This window comes from Leptodactylus fuscus, chromosome 8, assembly GCF_031893055.1.
Source record: "Leptodactylus fuscus isolate aLepFus1 chromosome 8, aLepFus1.hap2, whole genome shotgun sequence".
NCBI lineage: Eukaryota > Metazoa > Chordata > Amphibia > Anura > Leptodactylidae > Leptodactylus > Leptodactylus fuscus.
In genome coordinates, this window is record NC_134272.1 from 43959182 (window position 1) to 43976797 (window position 17616).

The 17616-nt window shown below is 38.5% G+C and overlaps 1 protein-coding gene across 1 annotated transcript in view; it reads left to right on the top strand.

The window, feature by feature from the left end:
• Window positions 1–17616, top strand: part of DNAH7 (dynein axonemal heavy chain 7) — a 263832-nt gene that overhangs the window by 89026 nt on the left and 157190 nt on the right. Inside the window, exons 24-30 of the mRNA XM_075284818.1 lie at window positions 210–378; window positions 807–909; window positions 2589–2716; window positions 3584–3796; window positions 7350–7448; window positions 9191–9439; window positions 10733–10882. Coding sequence (XP_075140919.1) covers window positions 210–378; window positions 807–909; window positions 2589–2716; window positions 3584–3796; window positions 7350–7448; window positions 9191–9439; window positions 10733–10882 — 1111 coding nt within the window. The remainder of the gene's footprint in view (window positions 1–209; window positions 379–806; window positions 910–2588; window positions 2717–3583; window positions 3797–7349; window positions 7449–9190; window positions 9440–10732; window positions 10883–17616) is intronic.

Consider the following 17616-nt stretch of genomic DNA (forward strand, 5'->3'; position numbering starts at 1 on the left):
AAAATCCTCGCCAAAAAACTCAGTGTGCATTGACCCTTAAAGTGTTTTTATAAAAGCCATGTGAGTGATTTTATTTGTGGTTGTAGTTTTTGAAATCCTTATTTTAGAATTACACTATTGTATTTCTCACTAGGCTGAATCTTTGTGGATGATCATTTTTTGTTGAATGACAAAGAGTATAACTTCATACCCTTTATTTTTTATACCAGAACTTTATTTGGTGCTCTCAATCTTCACTTGGGTGGTGCACCTGAAGGACCTGCTGGCACAGGAAAAACAGAGACTACCAAGGACTTGGCAAAGGCTGTGGCTAAGCAATGTGTTGTTTTCAATTGTTCGGATGGATTGGATTACCTTGCATTAGGAAAGTTTTTTAAGGTATTACATTTTTATTACTTCTTTCACATGTACTACATTTTGTCCAGCAGCAAGGGCCCAATAAAATATGTGGTAATTCATGTCAATGAATTACTGGGGTGAGCAGGAGTCTCACCGTCTCTCCTATAAGTCCTGCCAGAAAATTTCCCTGCATTTTATTGAGAAAACCTGCTGCATATAATATAAACATTATCTATCTATCTATCTATCTATCTATCTATCTATCTATCTATCTATCTATCTATCTATCTATCTATCTATCTATCATCTATCCATTCAGCCATCCATCACAGAGCTCTGGTGCTTTCTGAATTATATTATATATGTCAATCTTAACTCATGTTATCAATCATATTTTTTTTCTGGAATAAATGTAAGTCAGTGAGTACAATACCTGCACATATAACATTTTTTTATTCTTATTTTAGGGTTTACTTTCCTGTGGTGCATGGGCTTGCTTTGATGAATTTAACAGAATAGACTTAGAAGTGCTATCAGTGGTTGCACAGCAAATCCTTACAATTCAAAGAGGTACCTATTCAGATATCTACAGTCCTATGAAAAAGTTTGGGCACCCCTATTAATCTTAATCATTTTTAGTTCTAAATATTTTGGTGTTTGCAGCAGCCATTTCAGTTTGATATATCTAATAACTGATGGACACAGTAATATTTCAGGATTGAAATGAGGTTTATTGTACTAACAGAAAATGTGCAATATGCATTAAACCAAAATTTGACCGGTGCAAAAGTATGGGCACCTCAACAGAAAAGTGACATTAATATTTAGTAGATCCTCCTTTTGCAAAGATAATAGCCTCTAGTCGCTTCCTGTAGCTTTTAATCAGTTCCTGGATCCTGGATAAAGGTATTTTGGACAAACAATTGAAGTTCAGTTAAGTTTGATGGTGGCCGAGCATGGACAGCCCGCTTCAAATCATCCCACAGATGTTCAATGATATTCAGGTCTGGGGACTGGGATGGCCATTCCAGAACATTGTAATTGTTCCTCTGCATGAATGCCTGAGTTGATTTGGAGCAGTGTTTTGGATCATTGTCCTCCTGAAATATCCATCCCCGGCGTAACTTCAACTTCGTCACTGATTCTTGAACATTATTCTCAAGAATCTGCTGATACTGAGTGGAATCCATGCGACCCTCAACTTTAACAAGATTCCCGGTACCGGCATTATCCACACAGCCCCAAAGCATGATGGAACCTCCACCAAATTTTACAGTGGGTAGCATGTGTTTTTCTTGGAATGCTGTTTCTTTTTGGACGCCATGCATAACGCCTTTTTTTATAACCAAACAACTCAATCTTTGTTTCCAAAATGAAATTGGCTTCTCCAAATGTGCTTTTGCATACCTCAGGCAACTCTATTTGTGGCGTACGTGCAGAAACGGCTTCTTTCTCATCACTCTCCCATACAGCTTCTCCTTGTGCAAAGTGCGCTGTATTGTTACCGATGCACAGTGACACCATCTGCAGCAAGATGATGCTGCAGCTCTTTGGAGGTGGTCTGTGGATTGTCCTTGACTGTTTTCACCATTCTTCTTCTCTGCCTTTCTGATATTTTTCTTGGCATGCCACTTCTGGGCTTAACAAGAACTGTCCCTGTGGTCTTCCATTTCCTTACTATGTTCCTCACAGTGGAAACTGACAGGTTAAATCTCTGAGACAACGTTTTGTATCCTTCCCCTGAACAACTATGTTGAACAATCTTTGTTTTCAGATCATTTGAAAGCGGGCTGTCCATGTTCGGCGACCATCAAACTTAACTGAACTTGAATTGTTTTGTAGAAAGAAATGGTCCAAAATACCTTCATCCAGGATCCAGGAACTGATTAAAAGCTACAGGAAGCGACTAGAGGCTGTTATCTTTGCAAAAGGAGGATGTACTAAATATTAATGTCACTTTTCTGTTGAGGTGCCCATATTTTTGCACCGGTCAAATTTTGGTTTAATGCATATTGCGCATTTTCTGTTAGTACAATAAATCTCATTTCAATCCTGAAATATTACTGTGTCCATCAGTTATTAGATATATCAAACTGAAATGGCTGTTGCAAACACCAAAATATTTAGAACTAAAAATGATTAAGATTAATAGGGGTGCCCAAACTTTTTCATAGGACTGTATGTGATGCGGTTCAATGCCAGAGAATTGCAGTATTTTTATTAATCCATAATTATATGTATATTTTCAGGGATCAATACTGGATCAGATCTATTAGTATTTGAGGGTACGGAACTAAAACTGAACCCCACATGTGCAGTCTTTATCACCATGAATCCTGGTTATGCTGGGCGTTCTGAGCTCCCAGACAACCTTAAGGTAATATTCAGATTTTCTTCTTGATGTTGTTGTTTCATAAGTTACTTTTTGTGGAATAAGCCATTGTAAGCTGGCGGATAAGTATGTAATTTCATAGTCTATACCATCCTCACTGCACTACAAGACAACATGTTCTTTGCTGTTAACTTCTTACAAAGCTATAGCGCCTCAGTGGCACTAGCCTTCATAGTATGCAAGATACAGTATATTAAAATAACTACAAAGAGTCAAGACAGCCACTTGTTAGTATGTAGATTCATTCACTTGGTTTTCCTTCCTTTACCACCTGAGACTAAATAAAAATATTGCATAAAATTCCTGAAAATAAGTTATCCTGTAGTTCTAAGTAAGCTATCACTTATGTCAGGAAATGCTTATATAATGGTTTGTCAGTTGGATTGTAAAATAGGTAAGCTAGTAAGTAAGGCGGCGTGTGAGGAAGAAATAATTATACAAAAGGAAAAAATGCAATCTAAGCATATAATAAACAGCCAGAATTAGAGGTATGCATATTCAGAATAGCATACAGAATTTCTGTAGTGTAGAGAGATGAAAGGCATGGCTGTCATGAGATTGCTAAAAATGTTGTATTTCAACTTTTTTAGAATGATTTTCTAGATCTCTTCTCTGCTTGCTGTCATTCATTGTTTACTTCCAGTGGCCATTGGTGGGCATTAACCCTTCTGACCAAGGTGCCATTTTACTGGTTTTATTTGCCAATAATATTGATATCAACTATTAATACTACTTTTACATGTATTCAGAGAACTTACTTTTACATGTATGCATCATTCACATCATAACCTGTACTGTAAATTTACATTAACAAACATATCACTAAAGTCTTAATTCTCATCTTACACACAGGCTCTTTTCAGAACGGTCGCCATGATGGTACCTGATTATGCCATGATTGCTGAAATCGTTTTATACTCCTGTGGTTTTGTCACAGCCCGGCCATTATCAGTGAAAATTGTGGCAACTTATCGTCTCTGTTCTGAACAACTGTCTTCCCAACATCACTATGACTATGGAATGAGAGCTGTTAAATCAGTCCTGACAGCAGCAGGAAACCTTAAGGTATTGATAACTATGACGGACGATATTTTTCTGTTTCAAGTGTGTGATCTTGTACAATTCAAATGAAAGTTTTATGATACCTTCTAGAAAGAATATGTATATATACACACATACAAAATAAGCAGTTGTTGCCCCTTACTGTAGAGTCCAGACCTTACGTAGGATAAAGTAGTCAGACCCTTTTCCAATTGCAAGAATCCCAAAAGGCCAACAATATCTTGGTATCTCTCCTATTTCAAAATCCCACTATATTCCTTTTACCATTTAGTAGCATAAAACACTCTTGTAATATAATACATGTAGCCAACTGCAGTTTCGGTCCTTTTCTTTTTTCATTAGCCTTTCATTTGCTATTGAATTAGATTTTTTTTATTCATTTTATTAAAGAGACCCCACCTTTTAAGACTGATTTTCCTTTCATTACATTCTAGGGGAGCTACCCCTCTATAAGCAACCCCCCTCCTTATTCAAATAAAGACCACTTTTTTTAGGACATTTTTCAGAGGGATCCCCTTAGAATAAACCACACATTACATACATGGTATTAATATGGGTGCTGCTCTATTCTAAATGCATCATTGGACCACAGGAAGCAAGAGCGACAGACTTGCAAGAGGGGAGAAAAGTCCCCAGCATACTGGGGACCAAAAATGATGGTGCCATCTTGAACTAAGAAAAAGTTGGGCCCCCCCCTATGATTACCGTATTTTTCGGACTATAAGACGCACTTTTTTTCCCCCAAATTTGGGGGGAAAAGAAGGGTGCGTCTTATAGGCCGAATGTGGCGCCTGACATCCGCTGTAATAGAGAGGCGGAAGCCGGCAAGTGATAGACGCCATTACAGGTGCCGGGGCCTGCGACATCGCTGCGCTCCTCTGCCCTGCATGAAGCCAGCGGCGGGAGGAGTGATGCTATTCCGCTCCTCCGTCCCCCCGCCGTTGGCTTCATGCAGGGCAGAGGAGCGCAGCGATGTCTCAGGCCCCGGCGTCTATCCCTCCCCGGCATCCGCCTCTCTAGTACAGCGGATGCCGGATCAGTCTCAGCGGCCCCTTCTCCCCCGAACCTGTGCCTCCCCCGTACCTGTAAAGATGCAGGCCGGCTCCTGTGCGGCGATATCGCAGGAGCCGACCTGTTCGGGTGACAGCCGGGAGCCTAATGAGGCTCCCAGGCCTGTCACTGCTGTATTAGTATTGCGGCTGGTCTCTATGACCAGCCGTAATACTAATAGACAGAATGTCCCATAGACAGCAATACAGTTGTATTGCCGTCTATTGGACTTGCAATCAAGTGACTGCAGGCCCAAGCCCCCGGGGGGGAATAAAATAGTAAAAAAAAAAAAAGCTTTAAAAATATATAATAAAAATATGAAATAAATAAAAGTTCTAAATCACCTCCTGTCCCTAGAATATATATATATGTAAAAGTAGAAAATAATTTTTTCAATAAAAGTTGATCTTAGCAATAGATATTCCCCAAAATGGTAAACTAAAAAGTACTTCTGGCCCCGCAAAAAAAAACACTCTATTCATCCCCGTACAGCTGCAGGGTCACCTGTCAATGTGGCCTTGCAGCTGTTGCAAAACTACAACTCCCATATATTAAATATTTTACCAGTTTTTGCTTCAAAAATGTTTTTCCCTATTTTCCTCCTCTAAAACCTAGGTGCGTCTTATAGTCCGAAAAATACGGTATATGTGTGAAATTATTTGGCCTAGGTCTCTATAATACATTGAATTGATACCACGTGATGTGTAATATGTTGAAGCATATCATACATGATTTTGGCTCTGTCCTAATTATTTGTGGGGACTGTACATACCTACTGACTCCGCTAGATACTTTAACGTGCATTATGTATTATTTTTTTATTTGCTCGAACCACAGCCATAAAAGAACATTTGAATTTTCTGTCTCAAAGAGGTTTCACTGTATATATAGTCATAATAAAAAATTTGCAACCTCTTTGATTTCTGTGGTTTTATGCATCAGGACATAAACATTTGCTTATTAGAAGGTCTTAAAAGGGATTTCCCATCTCCCTCTCTCAGCATTTTGTGTGCTGACTGTTTCCTATCATTTCCTGTATTTTTTAACAAGCTGGTGGGTGGTCTTTGATAGTTTGATGTACAGGACACTATGAAGTACCAGTTTATTATATATTCAACAAATGTGTGTATGTATTCAACAAATGTGTGATGCATGAAAAACTAGGCACTACATGATTCAATAGCTTCTAGAACTGACTTTAGCAGCAATAACTTCTGGAGTAATTCTGGCCGACCCTTGTTTACAATATTACCTTGGTTTATCTGTAGGCATTTGTTTATGCGCAGCTTTCTTAAATTTCTTTTTTAGTCATTCTGTTGTAGATTTACTGGTCTGTTTTCACCAGATATGCCTTGTGCATGGTCAGACATCCTCACGTTGGTCTTGTTTGTCTAAAGGACATTTTTCCAGATGTTTTATGTTTTGTTCAGATGCAACTTTGCAATGTAAAGCTGCGCGGAAAGATCTTTTTAGAAAGAAAAAGGCGTTCTCCTGGCAGCCCTTCCAGCAAGCCATAACTGTTCAGTCTTTTTCTAATTGTACTGCCATGAACTTGAATATTTAATATACCAAATGAGGCCTGCAGATTATATATAGCTCTTGTTTTGTTTTTTTAATACTGATTCTGCATTTTGGTGTAGTTTTTTTCTTTTCTTAAATAATGACATGGCGTAATTTGTCACGTGGTGGTGTTTATCTGCCATTGTTACATAATAGTAAGCCTCTCTAAAATCATATTTTTTTAGTGTATCCTATGGAAATACTTACAGGAACATCATAGAGCAACACTGCTTGGCACACGGCAGTGCTACACTATTTCTGAAGCTTCCATTTTCCTATATGGAAGGTACAGGAACAGCATAGGAAAGCACCGCTTGGCTGTTCCTGCAAGTTGTGGCTGTAAGGGTCTAGTTGGGGAACAGTTTTTTTCATCTCAGCAGCAATAGTAGCTGCTTTAAGTCCTATGTTCTGAGCTACACCTAGTGGGGGCTGCGGGCATCAATTACCTTGTACATTGTATTTATGCATAAACCAGTATTGTGCTCAGAATGAGTGCCAGCCGACATATTTATAAAGCAGCAGAGTGTAAGTTTTTTTTTTTTTTTAATCAAAAGTTCCTTAACTTACAGAAAAAAAGTAACTAACTGCATGCATTCTGGTGGTTACCTCTGACATAACCTCTGTATAAGCATTCAGCAAAAACTGAGGAGCGAAGTTTTACCCCATATCTTATTTTAGGTATGCCCTATAGGTGATTTTACATGCATTAAAGGGAACTACTTTAAAAGCAATTTTCTAGTATACAGTAAAAACAATGAAGATAAACAGATGGATTTCTTTATATTTTCTTTTGCATATGTTTTTTATGGGTATTAAATTACATATATATATATATATATATATATATATATATATATATATATATAATATTTAAACAAATATATTTATATAAATATTTAATTGTCATTTATATATTGATAATGTGAATGTAATTTATATTTTACAGCTTAAATACCCAAATGAAAATGAAGAGATTTTGCTTCTCAGATCCATTATTGATGTGAACCTGCCAAAATTTCTCTCCCATGATCTCCCTCTATTTGAGGTAAGATCCTTCTTGATATGCTGTAATATGTTGTAATGCTTTTTACAGAAATGGTGGGAATGGTAAGTCTATTGCAAGATTGGCTGAGTTTTTCTTTTTCCTAAGCTGGCCCCTGATTGGCTGTTTAGTTGTTTATGTTGTTGTTAATTGTTTGGCTAGCCTTAAGCCTCAATTATACTGTACCTCATGGACAACCCTTATAGTGGCTACTTCGCTAGTACAAAATTTTGGTATTGCCATGAACATAACCATTTTAAATTTGTAGACAATTAGAGGTTAAACATTTTTGTAAATGTAAGTAATTAAAAATTTAGCAGAGTTTTAAAGATGTATTATTACCATCTTAGTGATAATCATATATTGTCTTGATCAGTTGCCATTGGATACAACCCTGATTGCTTGAACTTTCTATGGTCTCGCACTTGTCAGAAACCCAGCCATGATTTCCCTGTTATGACCTGGTTATCTTCTTATACATGTAGTGTCACTGCCTGATAACCTGTCTACAATAAGGAAATTATGACTGGGTTTCTGCCAAGTCCCATGGTAGTATACTATTGGTAACCGATTAAGACAGAAGACAGTTACAGCTAAAATGGTCAGAGAAAATTTTTACCCCTTCCTTCCAGATATCTGCCGTACAAATATGGTGGATGTTAGGTCTTTAAAGATGGTGGCTGCTCTGTGCAGAGTGGCCACCATAGCTACTGGGTCTCCACTGTAATGTACAGTGGAGACCCGGCGCTAATGTGCGCGATCAGAATCTCTGACCAGACTCAATAGTAAGGTAGCAAAAGTCCCATAGGCTACAAAACTGTTTCATTTTGGTTTTGTGTCTGGCAATCAGAAGATTCAGGGTTCAAGTCCTCTATAGGGACTAATAAAATAGTTAACTTTTTTTAAAATATAAAAAAACTCTAAAAACCTAAAAATTCAAATCACCTCCCTTTCCTTATATTAGAAATAAACATAAACAAAAACAAACATAAAAAGATTATACATTCCCGTTTCCAAAAAAACACCCAGTCTACAAACATACAGTAAAATATTTTTCCCATATGGTGAACTCTCTAACGGGCAAAAAATCAAATGAGCCAAACTGTCTTTTTTTTACCATCTTACCTCTTTTAAAAATTTGATTAAAAAGTGATCAGTACATCAAATATTCCCCAAAATCGTAGAACTAAAAAGTACATCTGGCCTTGCAAGAAAAGACACCTTATGCATACTTGTGCACAGAAATATAAAAAAGTTATGGCTGACAGAATATGGTAACTCTGGTCTGCTCCATTTTTTCCGCATTGTTTTTTTTTTTTTTTTTATACTGGGCTTTTATACTGCAGCCTTTTTTTGCATAGATGCATCACACCATTGAAAGTCTATGGGTCCATTAGAAAAAAGACAATTAACATCTGTGTGTCATCTGCTTTTCACGGACCCAGAGACATACAAAGAGAAGCATTTGAATGGCCATTTCCCTGCTGAGACTGCAATACATAGACAGTGCATGTGATCAACTTTTTCGCTCAAATGCAGATCATGAAAAAACGAGGGCTACTGCCATATATTAGTGCATGTAGTGGCATTTTTTAGGATAGCTGAGATACATTTATGTTACTATGTCGGCAGCATTATCTATAGTTTGCCTAAGGATCTTTTAAAAGGTGAATAAATCTGAGAGCTGTGTATAAAATTAATACGTCTGTAAAGATTTACAGTATGCATTCTGTTCTTCTTTTTAGGGCATAACATCTGATCTGTTTCCTGGTGTAAAACTTCCTAAAGCAGATTATAAAATCTTCATGGATGCAATAAAAGAAAATTGCGAGCGAATGAATTTGCAGATGACTGACTTTTTTGCAGAAAAAATCTTGCAGATATATGAAATGATGATTGTGCGCCATGGTTTTATGATTGTTGGAGAACCCTTTGGCGGCAAAACATCAGCTTATCGAGTCTTGGCTGCGGCACTAAATGACATATGTGAAAAGGTATTGCCAGAACATTACTTTTGCTCCTAGTTGTTTGTGTGTGCGATTGTCCACCTAGGTCATATGTATGTGACCCAACTCTATTGGCCACTGCAGTGGGCTGCAACTATGTAATACATTTCCTATTGCAGTATGGACACACCAACAGTTAAACCCCTACTATATATTAGACCTGCTGATTATTACTTGTCAATTTCATTGGAATTAAACTACCCCATATGGGTGGGCTTACTCCCTTTCCCTAAGTCCCCCCTTTGCAGAGCATGTGCTAACTCTGTCTAATGTGTATGGAGAGATAGCTGATAGCTAAATCTGTCAGCTATCTAATTTGTGTGGCCAGCTCTGTTATTAGGAGAACTGCTTATAGTATACCGTCATTTCATTTGACTTTTTAGGATAAGCTGCTATGTTTGTGTACATTAGGAGTAACACTATTTCTTTTCAGCAGTTTTTTCGCTTTGCATGCTGTATCTGCGAATTATAGTTCACTCTAAACTGGTGGCTGCAGACTAGTTGCCAAACCCTGCACACAGTTAGTACAGGAGAATCTGCTCCACTCTCTCCCACTTCGAAACAGCCCCAGGGCATGTATGACTTATGTAGAGAAGAACTGACATTTACTGATATGAATAAAGCACTTTGGTTGTGATAGAAAGCTCCATCATCGCTTGTCCTTTTTCTGTTCTCACCTGTATTTCCTGCTCACTCCTTCCCCCTCCATTCTCTGTAAACTTCTATAGATATGAGTCATGTGATCTGTAGTCCATCTCAAGATGGATAGAGTAGTCAGTTTCACAGTGAAATTAATTTTAGTAGAGGGGGAAAAACAGGAAAGAGCCTTAAAGGGGTAGTCCAGTATAATTCAATATTTTTAGACTAAAATGGTGGCATGCAAAGGACACATCTCCCAACCCCTTCCTGGAAGGAAGGGGTTGGGAGATGTGTGAAAGAGGGAGGGGGAGTGTGTGAGAAAGGGAGGGGGGTGAGAGAGGGAAGTGAAGTGAGGCATGATGGTAGCGATGTAACTAAGATGGCAGAAGCTAACAGACTCCAGAAATCACTCAAAACTTTGATAAAGGTATTTGGTGGCATTTATTAACCTACTATAGAACTAATTGACTGTTTTGAAAAATGATTTTATTTTTTGCCTGGAAAATCCCATTAATAAATTTCCCTTTACATGCTACAGATATTTGGTCTACATGTTACAGACATCTACATTTTGTTGAGATCTACTCTGTTCTGGTCTACAGTTTATAATATGAATTTTATATGGAATTTTCCTTTTTGCAGGGCCTTTCAGATGAGAATAAAGTTCAAATTACAGTACTGAATCCAAAATCTATAACAATGGGGCAACTCTATGGACAGTTTGATCCAGTGTCTCATGAATGGTCAGATGGAATACTGGCTGTTAATTTCAGAGCATTTGCTTCTTCAACAGTAAGTTACCATTACTATAAAAAACAAAAAACTTGAAAGTCTTCAGTAGATGATACCTTTTTTAATGGCTAACTCATAATGATGATAGATTATAATGTTTCGAAGCTCTCGGCTTCTTCTTCAGATATCACTAAAAACAATTTCTGAAGGCTGCATATTTATGTACAACAGGAAACATAGGGATAGAATTTTAGGAGGAAGGGGGGGGGGAGAGGCTTATTGGTATGTACAAGTAAAAAAATCCCTAGTTCCCAGGTTCTTATGAGTTCAGACAGTCTTTATGGCTGTCTCAGGTCAGTGGTTTCTGTAGGATGTCATGAACCCATGTGAAACGTTCATTCCATTCTCCAGAGTGTTAAATAGAATCAAGCACTTGTACTGATAAATCCGTCTGTTCTTCTTGGATTTAAAATTCCCTCTTAAAATTAAAATTTTAATGTCATTGGTGATATTATGATCTTCGTTGCAGAAATGTTTTGACACAGGAAGGTCCATTCTTTGTTCTCTAATTGTATGGCGATGTGAGTTCATTCTCATTCTGAGCTTCCGACCGGTCTCTCCAACATACAGATTTTCAGTGGAATATTTGGTGCATATTATTAAATACACAAGATCGAATTTATTAAAATACAATACCAAACAGGAAAACAATCGGGTGCCCCTGGTCGTCACATATAACCCACACCTGGAGACGCTGAGAAGAATCACACGCAAATTACATCCACTGCTGCAAAAAGACAACCATCTAAAATCCATATTTCCAGACCCCCCTCTCCTGTGCTATAGACAGCCACCAAACCTCAGGAATATGGTGATTAGCAGCTCACTGTCACCTCCAACGAACACAGGAACATTTCCATGCAGACAGAAAAGATGCAAAACATGCACTCACATACTGACCACTGACAGGATAGAGATACCAAAGTCTAACAGGGAATATAAAATCTTTGGTACATTCATCTGTAACACACCTAATGTAGTGTATTTAAAGGGGCTCTATCACTGGGAAAAGTCATTTTTAACTAATCACATGCTTGCATAGGCTTTAGAAAGTCTACTTCACACTTACCTTTAGTATGTAGATTGCCTCAGTGGTATCTGAATCAGTCCATTTTTATTAATGTGCTAATGAGCTTTCAGCCAGCTCAGGAAGTTCCCAGCAGCCTCCTCTCTCCTATTATCTTCTATGTGTGTGAAGTAAACAGGAAGCTGAATCATCATCATCAGCAGTCTCCCATAGAAAACAATAGGTAGAGGTGTACACCATCTATCCTGCACCAGTCTAGCATATGAATAAAAACTGACTTATTCAGAAACCACTGAGGCAATCTACATACTAAAGGTAAGTGTGAAATAGACTTACTAAAGGCTATGCAAAGGTGTGATTAGTTAAAAATGACTTTTCCTAGTGATAGAGCCCCTTTAATAATATGCACCAAATGTTCCACTGAAAATCTGTATGTTGGAGAGACCGGTCGGAAGCTCAGAATGAGAATGAACGCACATCGCCATACAATTAGAGAACAAAGAATGGACCTTCCTGTGTCAAAACATTTCTGCAACGAAGATCATAACATCACCAATGACATGAGAATTTTGATCTTAAGAGGGAATTTTAAATCCAAGAAGAACGGACAGATTTATGAGTACAAATTCATGACCCTATTTAACATTCTGGAGAATGGAATGAACCTTTCACATGGGTTCATGGCATCCTACAGAAATCACTGACCTGAGACAGCCATAAAGACACTCTGAACTGATAAGAACCTGTGAGCTGGGGATTTGTTTACTTGTACATACCAATAAGCCTCTTCAGCCCCTCCCACCTAAAATTCTATCCCTATCTAATCTATCATCATTATGAGTTAGCCATTAAAAAAAGTTTGTTTTTTTTAATATTTCCTACCCACTGGCTAACATGGTACAAAAACAACATTTTCCTTATACTATATTTAATATGTATGATTATATAAAAAAAAATTAAAGGATTTTTCCCATATCCCTGTCTTAGCATCTTTGCCTTTTCTCTTCTTCTCACTTCAGCAAGCCATATTCTTTAGCAATCTGGTGGGAGGCAACTTTGACAGTTTAATGAACAGGATATTATGAAGTATAGGTATAGACATTGCCTTTACCATAAGAAATTATGTATTATGATTGCTAGAAATCTAATATAAATGCAGATCAAATAATATGCATCGTAAATGTATATTATATTACACAGGATTGCATAGAACATTTACCTACAGAGAACAGACTCCATGTCTTCTTTGTGTTTACATAAAGAGATAAGCCCCCAGAGAGCAGTGACTCATAGCTCCATCCTGTCTTATCACATACAGGTGAAAAGCCCATTGACATACACTCACCGGCCACTTTATTAGGTACATCATGCTAGTAACGGGTTGGACCCCCTTTTGCCTTCAGAACTGCCTCAATTCTTCGTGGCATAGATTCAACAAGGTGCTGGAAGCATTCCTCAGAGATTTTGGTCCATATTGACATGATGGCATCACACAGTTGCCGCAGATTTGTCGGCTGCACATCCATGATGCGAATCTCCCGTTCCACCACATCCCAAAGATGCTCTATTGGATTGAGATCTGGTGACTGTGGAGGCCATTGGAGTACAGTGAACTCATTGTCATGTTCAAGAAACCAGTCTGAGATGATTCCAGCTTTATGACATGGCGCATTATCCTGCTGAAAGTAGCCATCAGATGTTGGGTACATTGTGGTCATAAAGGGATGGACATGGTCAGCAACAATACTCAGGTAGGCTTTGGCGTTGCAACGATGCTCAATTGGTACCAAGGGGCCCAAAGAGTGCCAAGAAAATATTCCCCACACCATGGCACCACCACCACCAGCCTGAACCGTTGATACAAGGCAGGATGGATCCATGCTTTCATGTTGTTGACGCCAAATTCTGACCCTACCATCCGAATGTCGCAGCAGAAATCGAGACTCATCAGACCAGGCAACGTTTTTCCAATCTTCAATTGTCCAATTTCGATGAGCTTGTGCAAATTGTAGCCTCAGTTTCCTGTTCTTAGCTGAAAGGAGTGGCACCCGGTGTGGTCTTCTGCTGCTGTAGCCCATCTGCCTCAAAGTTCGACGTACTGTGCGTTCAGAGATGCTCTTCTGGCTACCTTGGTTGTAACGGGTGGCTATTTGAGTCACTGTTGCCTTTCTATCAGCTCGAACCAGTCTGGCCATTCTCCTCTGACCTCTGGCATCAACAACGCATTTCCGCCCACAGAACTGCCGCTCACTGGATGTTTTTTCTTTTTCGGACCATTCTCTGTAAACCCTAGAGATGGTTGTGCATGAAAATCTCAGTAGATCAGCAGTTTCTGAAATACTCAGACCAGCTCTTCTGGCACCAACAACCATGCCACGTTCAAAGGCACTCAAATCACCTTTCTTCCCCATACTGATGCTCGGTTTGAACTGCAGGAGATTGTCTTGACCATGTCTACATGCCTAAATGCACTGAGTTGCCACCATGTGATTGGCTGATTAGAAATTAAGCGTTAACGAGCAGTTGGACAGGTGTACCTAATAAAGTGTCCGGTGAGTGTACATCATCTGATACATGTTCTTACATTGAGCATTTTGATGTTTTTCTTATTCATATCCTTTCATCCATTCCAAACAGCCATACTGTTTTTGCATATTAGGGTATACTAGTCAAGCTGGCAGTCACACTCCATTATCACACAGAGACTCTGTCCCCAGAGAAACCGCAGAGTCAGCACCCAATTGGCTAGTTCAGGCATGTCAAACATGCAGCCCTTTACAGGTATATCTGCGGCCAGCACAAAAGTCTCAAACTTTGTCTCTAAACTTTAGAGACAAAGTTTGAGACTTTTGTGCGGGCCGCAGATGTACAAGGAAAGTGAGCGGTGGATTGGGGCGGCCCTGCTGGACGCAGCGCTGCTCCAGCGGCTGCCCCTCACCCTTCGCAGAGAGCAGGTCTCCCTGCCTGCTCTCTGCCTGCTCCGCTCCGCCCCTCCTCCCCCCCCTTCCCCAGCACCTCCCCCCCAGTACTCCAACTCTTCCCCAGCACTCCAACACAATAATGGTGTCTGCCAGCTTTAACTGAGGTGCCAATCGCAGGCACCTGGAGCAAGATTCGGCGCCTGCGTGCATTTTTATGGCAGCCGGGAGCCTTGTGAGGCTCCAGCCTGTCATTCTATACTTTCTATTTTAGGCTACTCTATGTAGCCTGCAATAGAAATGCCGGATTTTTGCGATGCATGGTATTAGTGATCAGTCCCCTAGGCCCTAGCCATTAGCTGCTGTGTGCGGCCCTCGCAACAACCTCTTGTTACTCATGTGGCCCTCGGGGTACCCTGAGTTTGACATGCCTTGGCTAGTTTACATCTAACACTAAAGGGGTTTTTATCTTTGGAATGTCTTAACGATTTGTTTAAACAAAAATACCAAAATGCTTAGGGTGACAGAGCCTATGAATCTTACTTTAAAATATCATTCAGATGGTACTATACATCATACAGACTTTCAAGGATGTTCCAAAAATCAAGCCCTAATTGCTGGAGGAGTTCCACTCTCATGTGGACAATCCTCCACATATTTTGGGAATGTCCCATTCTACACCTCTTGTGGAATTTCCTTAAGATGTACATTTCTAGGGTTCTTAGATTCCTACTACATATTACACCAGAAATGGGGCTTGTACACTTGTGCCTTCATGGTAGATCCTTCTTCACATAATTTACATATAAATGACTAAGAAAAGGGGCAGAACACTTAGAAGATATTACATAAAGGTAATTTGTTCTTGTGTAGCATCTTCTAAATGTTATGGTCGTTTTTTTATTCATTTGTACATTACCTAAAGAAAGAGCCTCTGTGTGTTAAAAGTTTGCAAATGTCATTTTTCTAGATAGTCAATAAAATTATCATAGCTAGAATACTTTTGCTTTTTTTTAATGTAAAAGTATTTAACTCTGAAATGTTTTTTTCCTAACATGTTACTGCACTATTTTTTCCAACACTACCGCCTTGAAAGTTTCTCCACAACCCATAGTACAGTTCAATGTCACAATCTCACAACAATAGTTACAAAAAATGTAAATAATTGGAAATTCCAAATATGAATGAAATAACTTGATCGTTCGGATTATAAATATGAATACATGACTGCAACAAATAGATAAATGGTACAAAATGTCAAAATGCTTGGGATATATGGACAGATTCTGGTGTAAACCGACCCCCCTCAAATTCTTTCTTCAAACTGTTAGATATAAGGTTTTAACACTTATATTCCGTTACGTGTGTGTATTCCGAATTTGTGTGTTAATACGTTAAGCAAGCTATATAAAAAGAGATTTGTATTCTTTATAATCTAATGTTAAATACTGCAGATTATTATATGTTAAAAATTTTTAAAAAATTATTGTTATAAAAAGATCCTTGACAAAGGCATATCAGTTTTGAAACGATGGATAACCACTTTAAACCTAAAATCTTAAATTTATCTTTTGTAAGTAATACTCATACATTTTCTTTCTATGATGAAGTCATGAACTCTTGTCAATTTTTAGAAAACCACTATGTATATCATTATAACTCAGATGCTCAGCTGTGGGAGTAAAATGAACTGTCCTTTATAGATGAAGGGAATGATATATAAATAAGAGTAGCTGTCATCCAATTTATGGCTGGCTTGAAATAAGGGGAGATGGAATCAATTTGCAAGTGTGTCCTAAAGGGAGTTGAATCAGTTGGGGTATTGGCTAGTAGCATTTTATTTAAACTACAGTTTTTTTTTTTTAACCAAGTTTGGGTTTGATTTTTCTCACATTTACTTGTGATAAACCATTGTTTTCTCTGGAACAAGGGTGATTATTGGCCCAAAGGAATAGAAAAGTACCGTATATACTCGAGTATAAGCCGAATTTTTCAGCCCAGTTTTTGAGCCGAAAAAGCCCCCCTCGAGTCGTCAAAATTTTTTTTTTTTTTAGGAGGGGGGGGGGTGTCTATGACCAGCCACAATATTAATGTATAGAATTTCCCATAAAATAGTACAAAAAAAAAAAAAAAGGGTTTAAACAAAATAGAAAAATAAAAGTTCTAAATCCCTCCTTTCCCTAGAATACATACGAAAGTAGAAAATGACTGTAAAACGCATACACATTAGGTATCCCTGTGTCTGAAACTGCCCGCTCTACTGAATATAGAGTCTGCAGTGCTCCTGTTCCGTCGGGAAGGGGTTAATAGGAGCACTGCAGATACCCTATATACAGCCAGGTTGAATTCCAAGTGGGGGGGGGGAAAAACCTCAGTCCTCAAGCTCAGGGAAGGAGCAGACAGACAACCAAAACACCCCCTCCCCTTTCCCAGCACCTACTGTACCCAAAAGCTCCGACCATTTTAATTTTTGAAATTTTCCAGTAGCTGCTGCATTTCCCCCCTAGGCTTATACTCAAGTCAATAAGTTTTCCCAGGTTTTTGTGGTAAAATTAGGGGCCTCGGCTTATATTCGGGTCGGCTTATACTCGAGTATATACAATAATACTCTTCAGATCAGTTAGGGGCACCACTATTTTATGGTGTGAATTCTGACTAGATATAGTAAATCTTAACAAATAAAGAATTTCTGGCTTTATTATCGGTACGCTAGTGGAGCCTCTTTTTTTTTTGTTTCATTAAATAAACTAATGAATAGCATGGAATAAAATGTGACTATGGTACTTAAT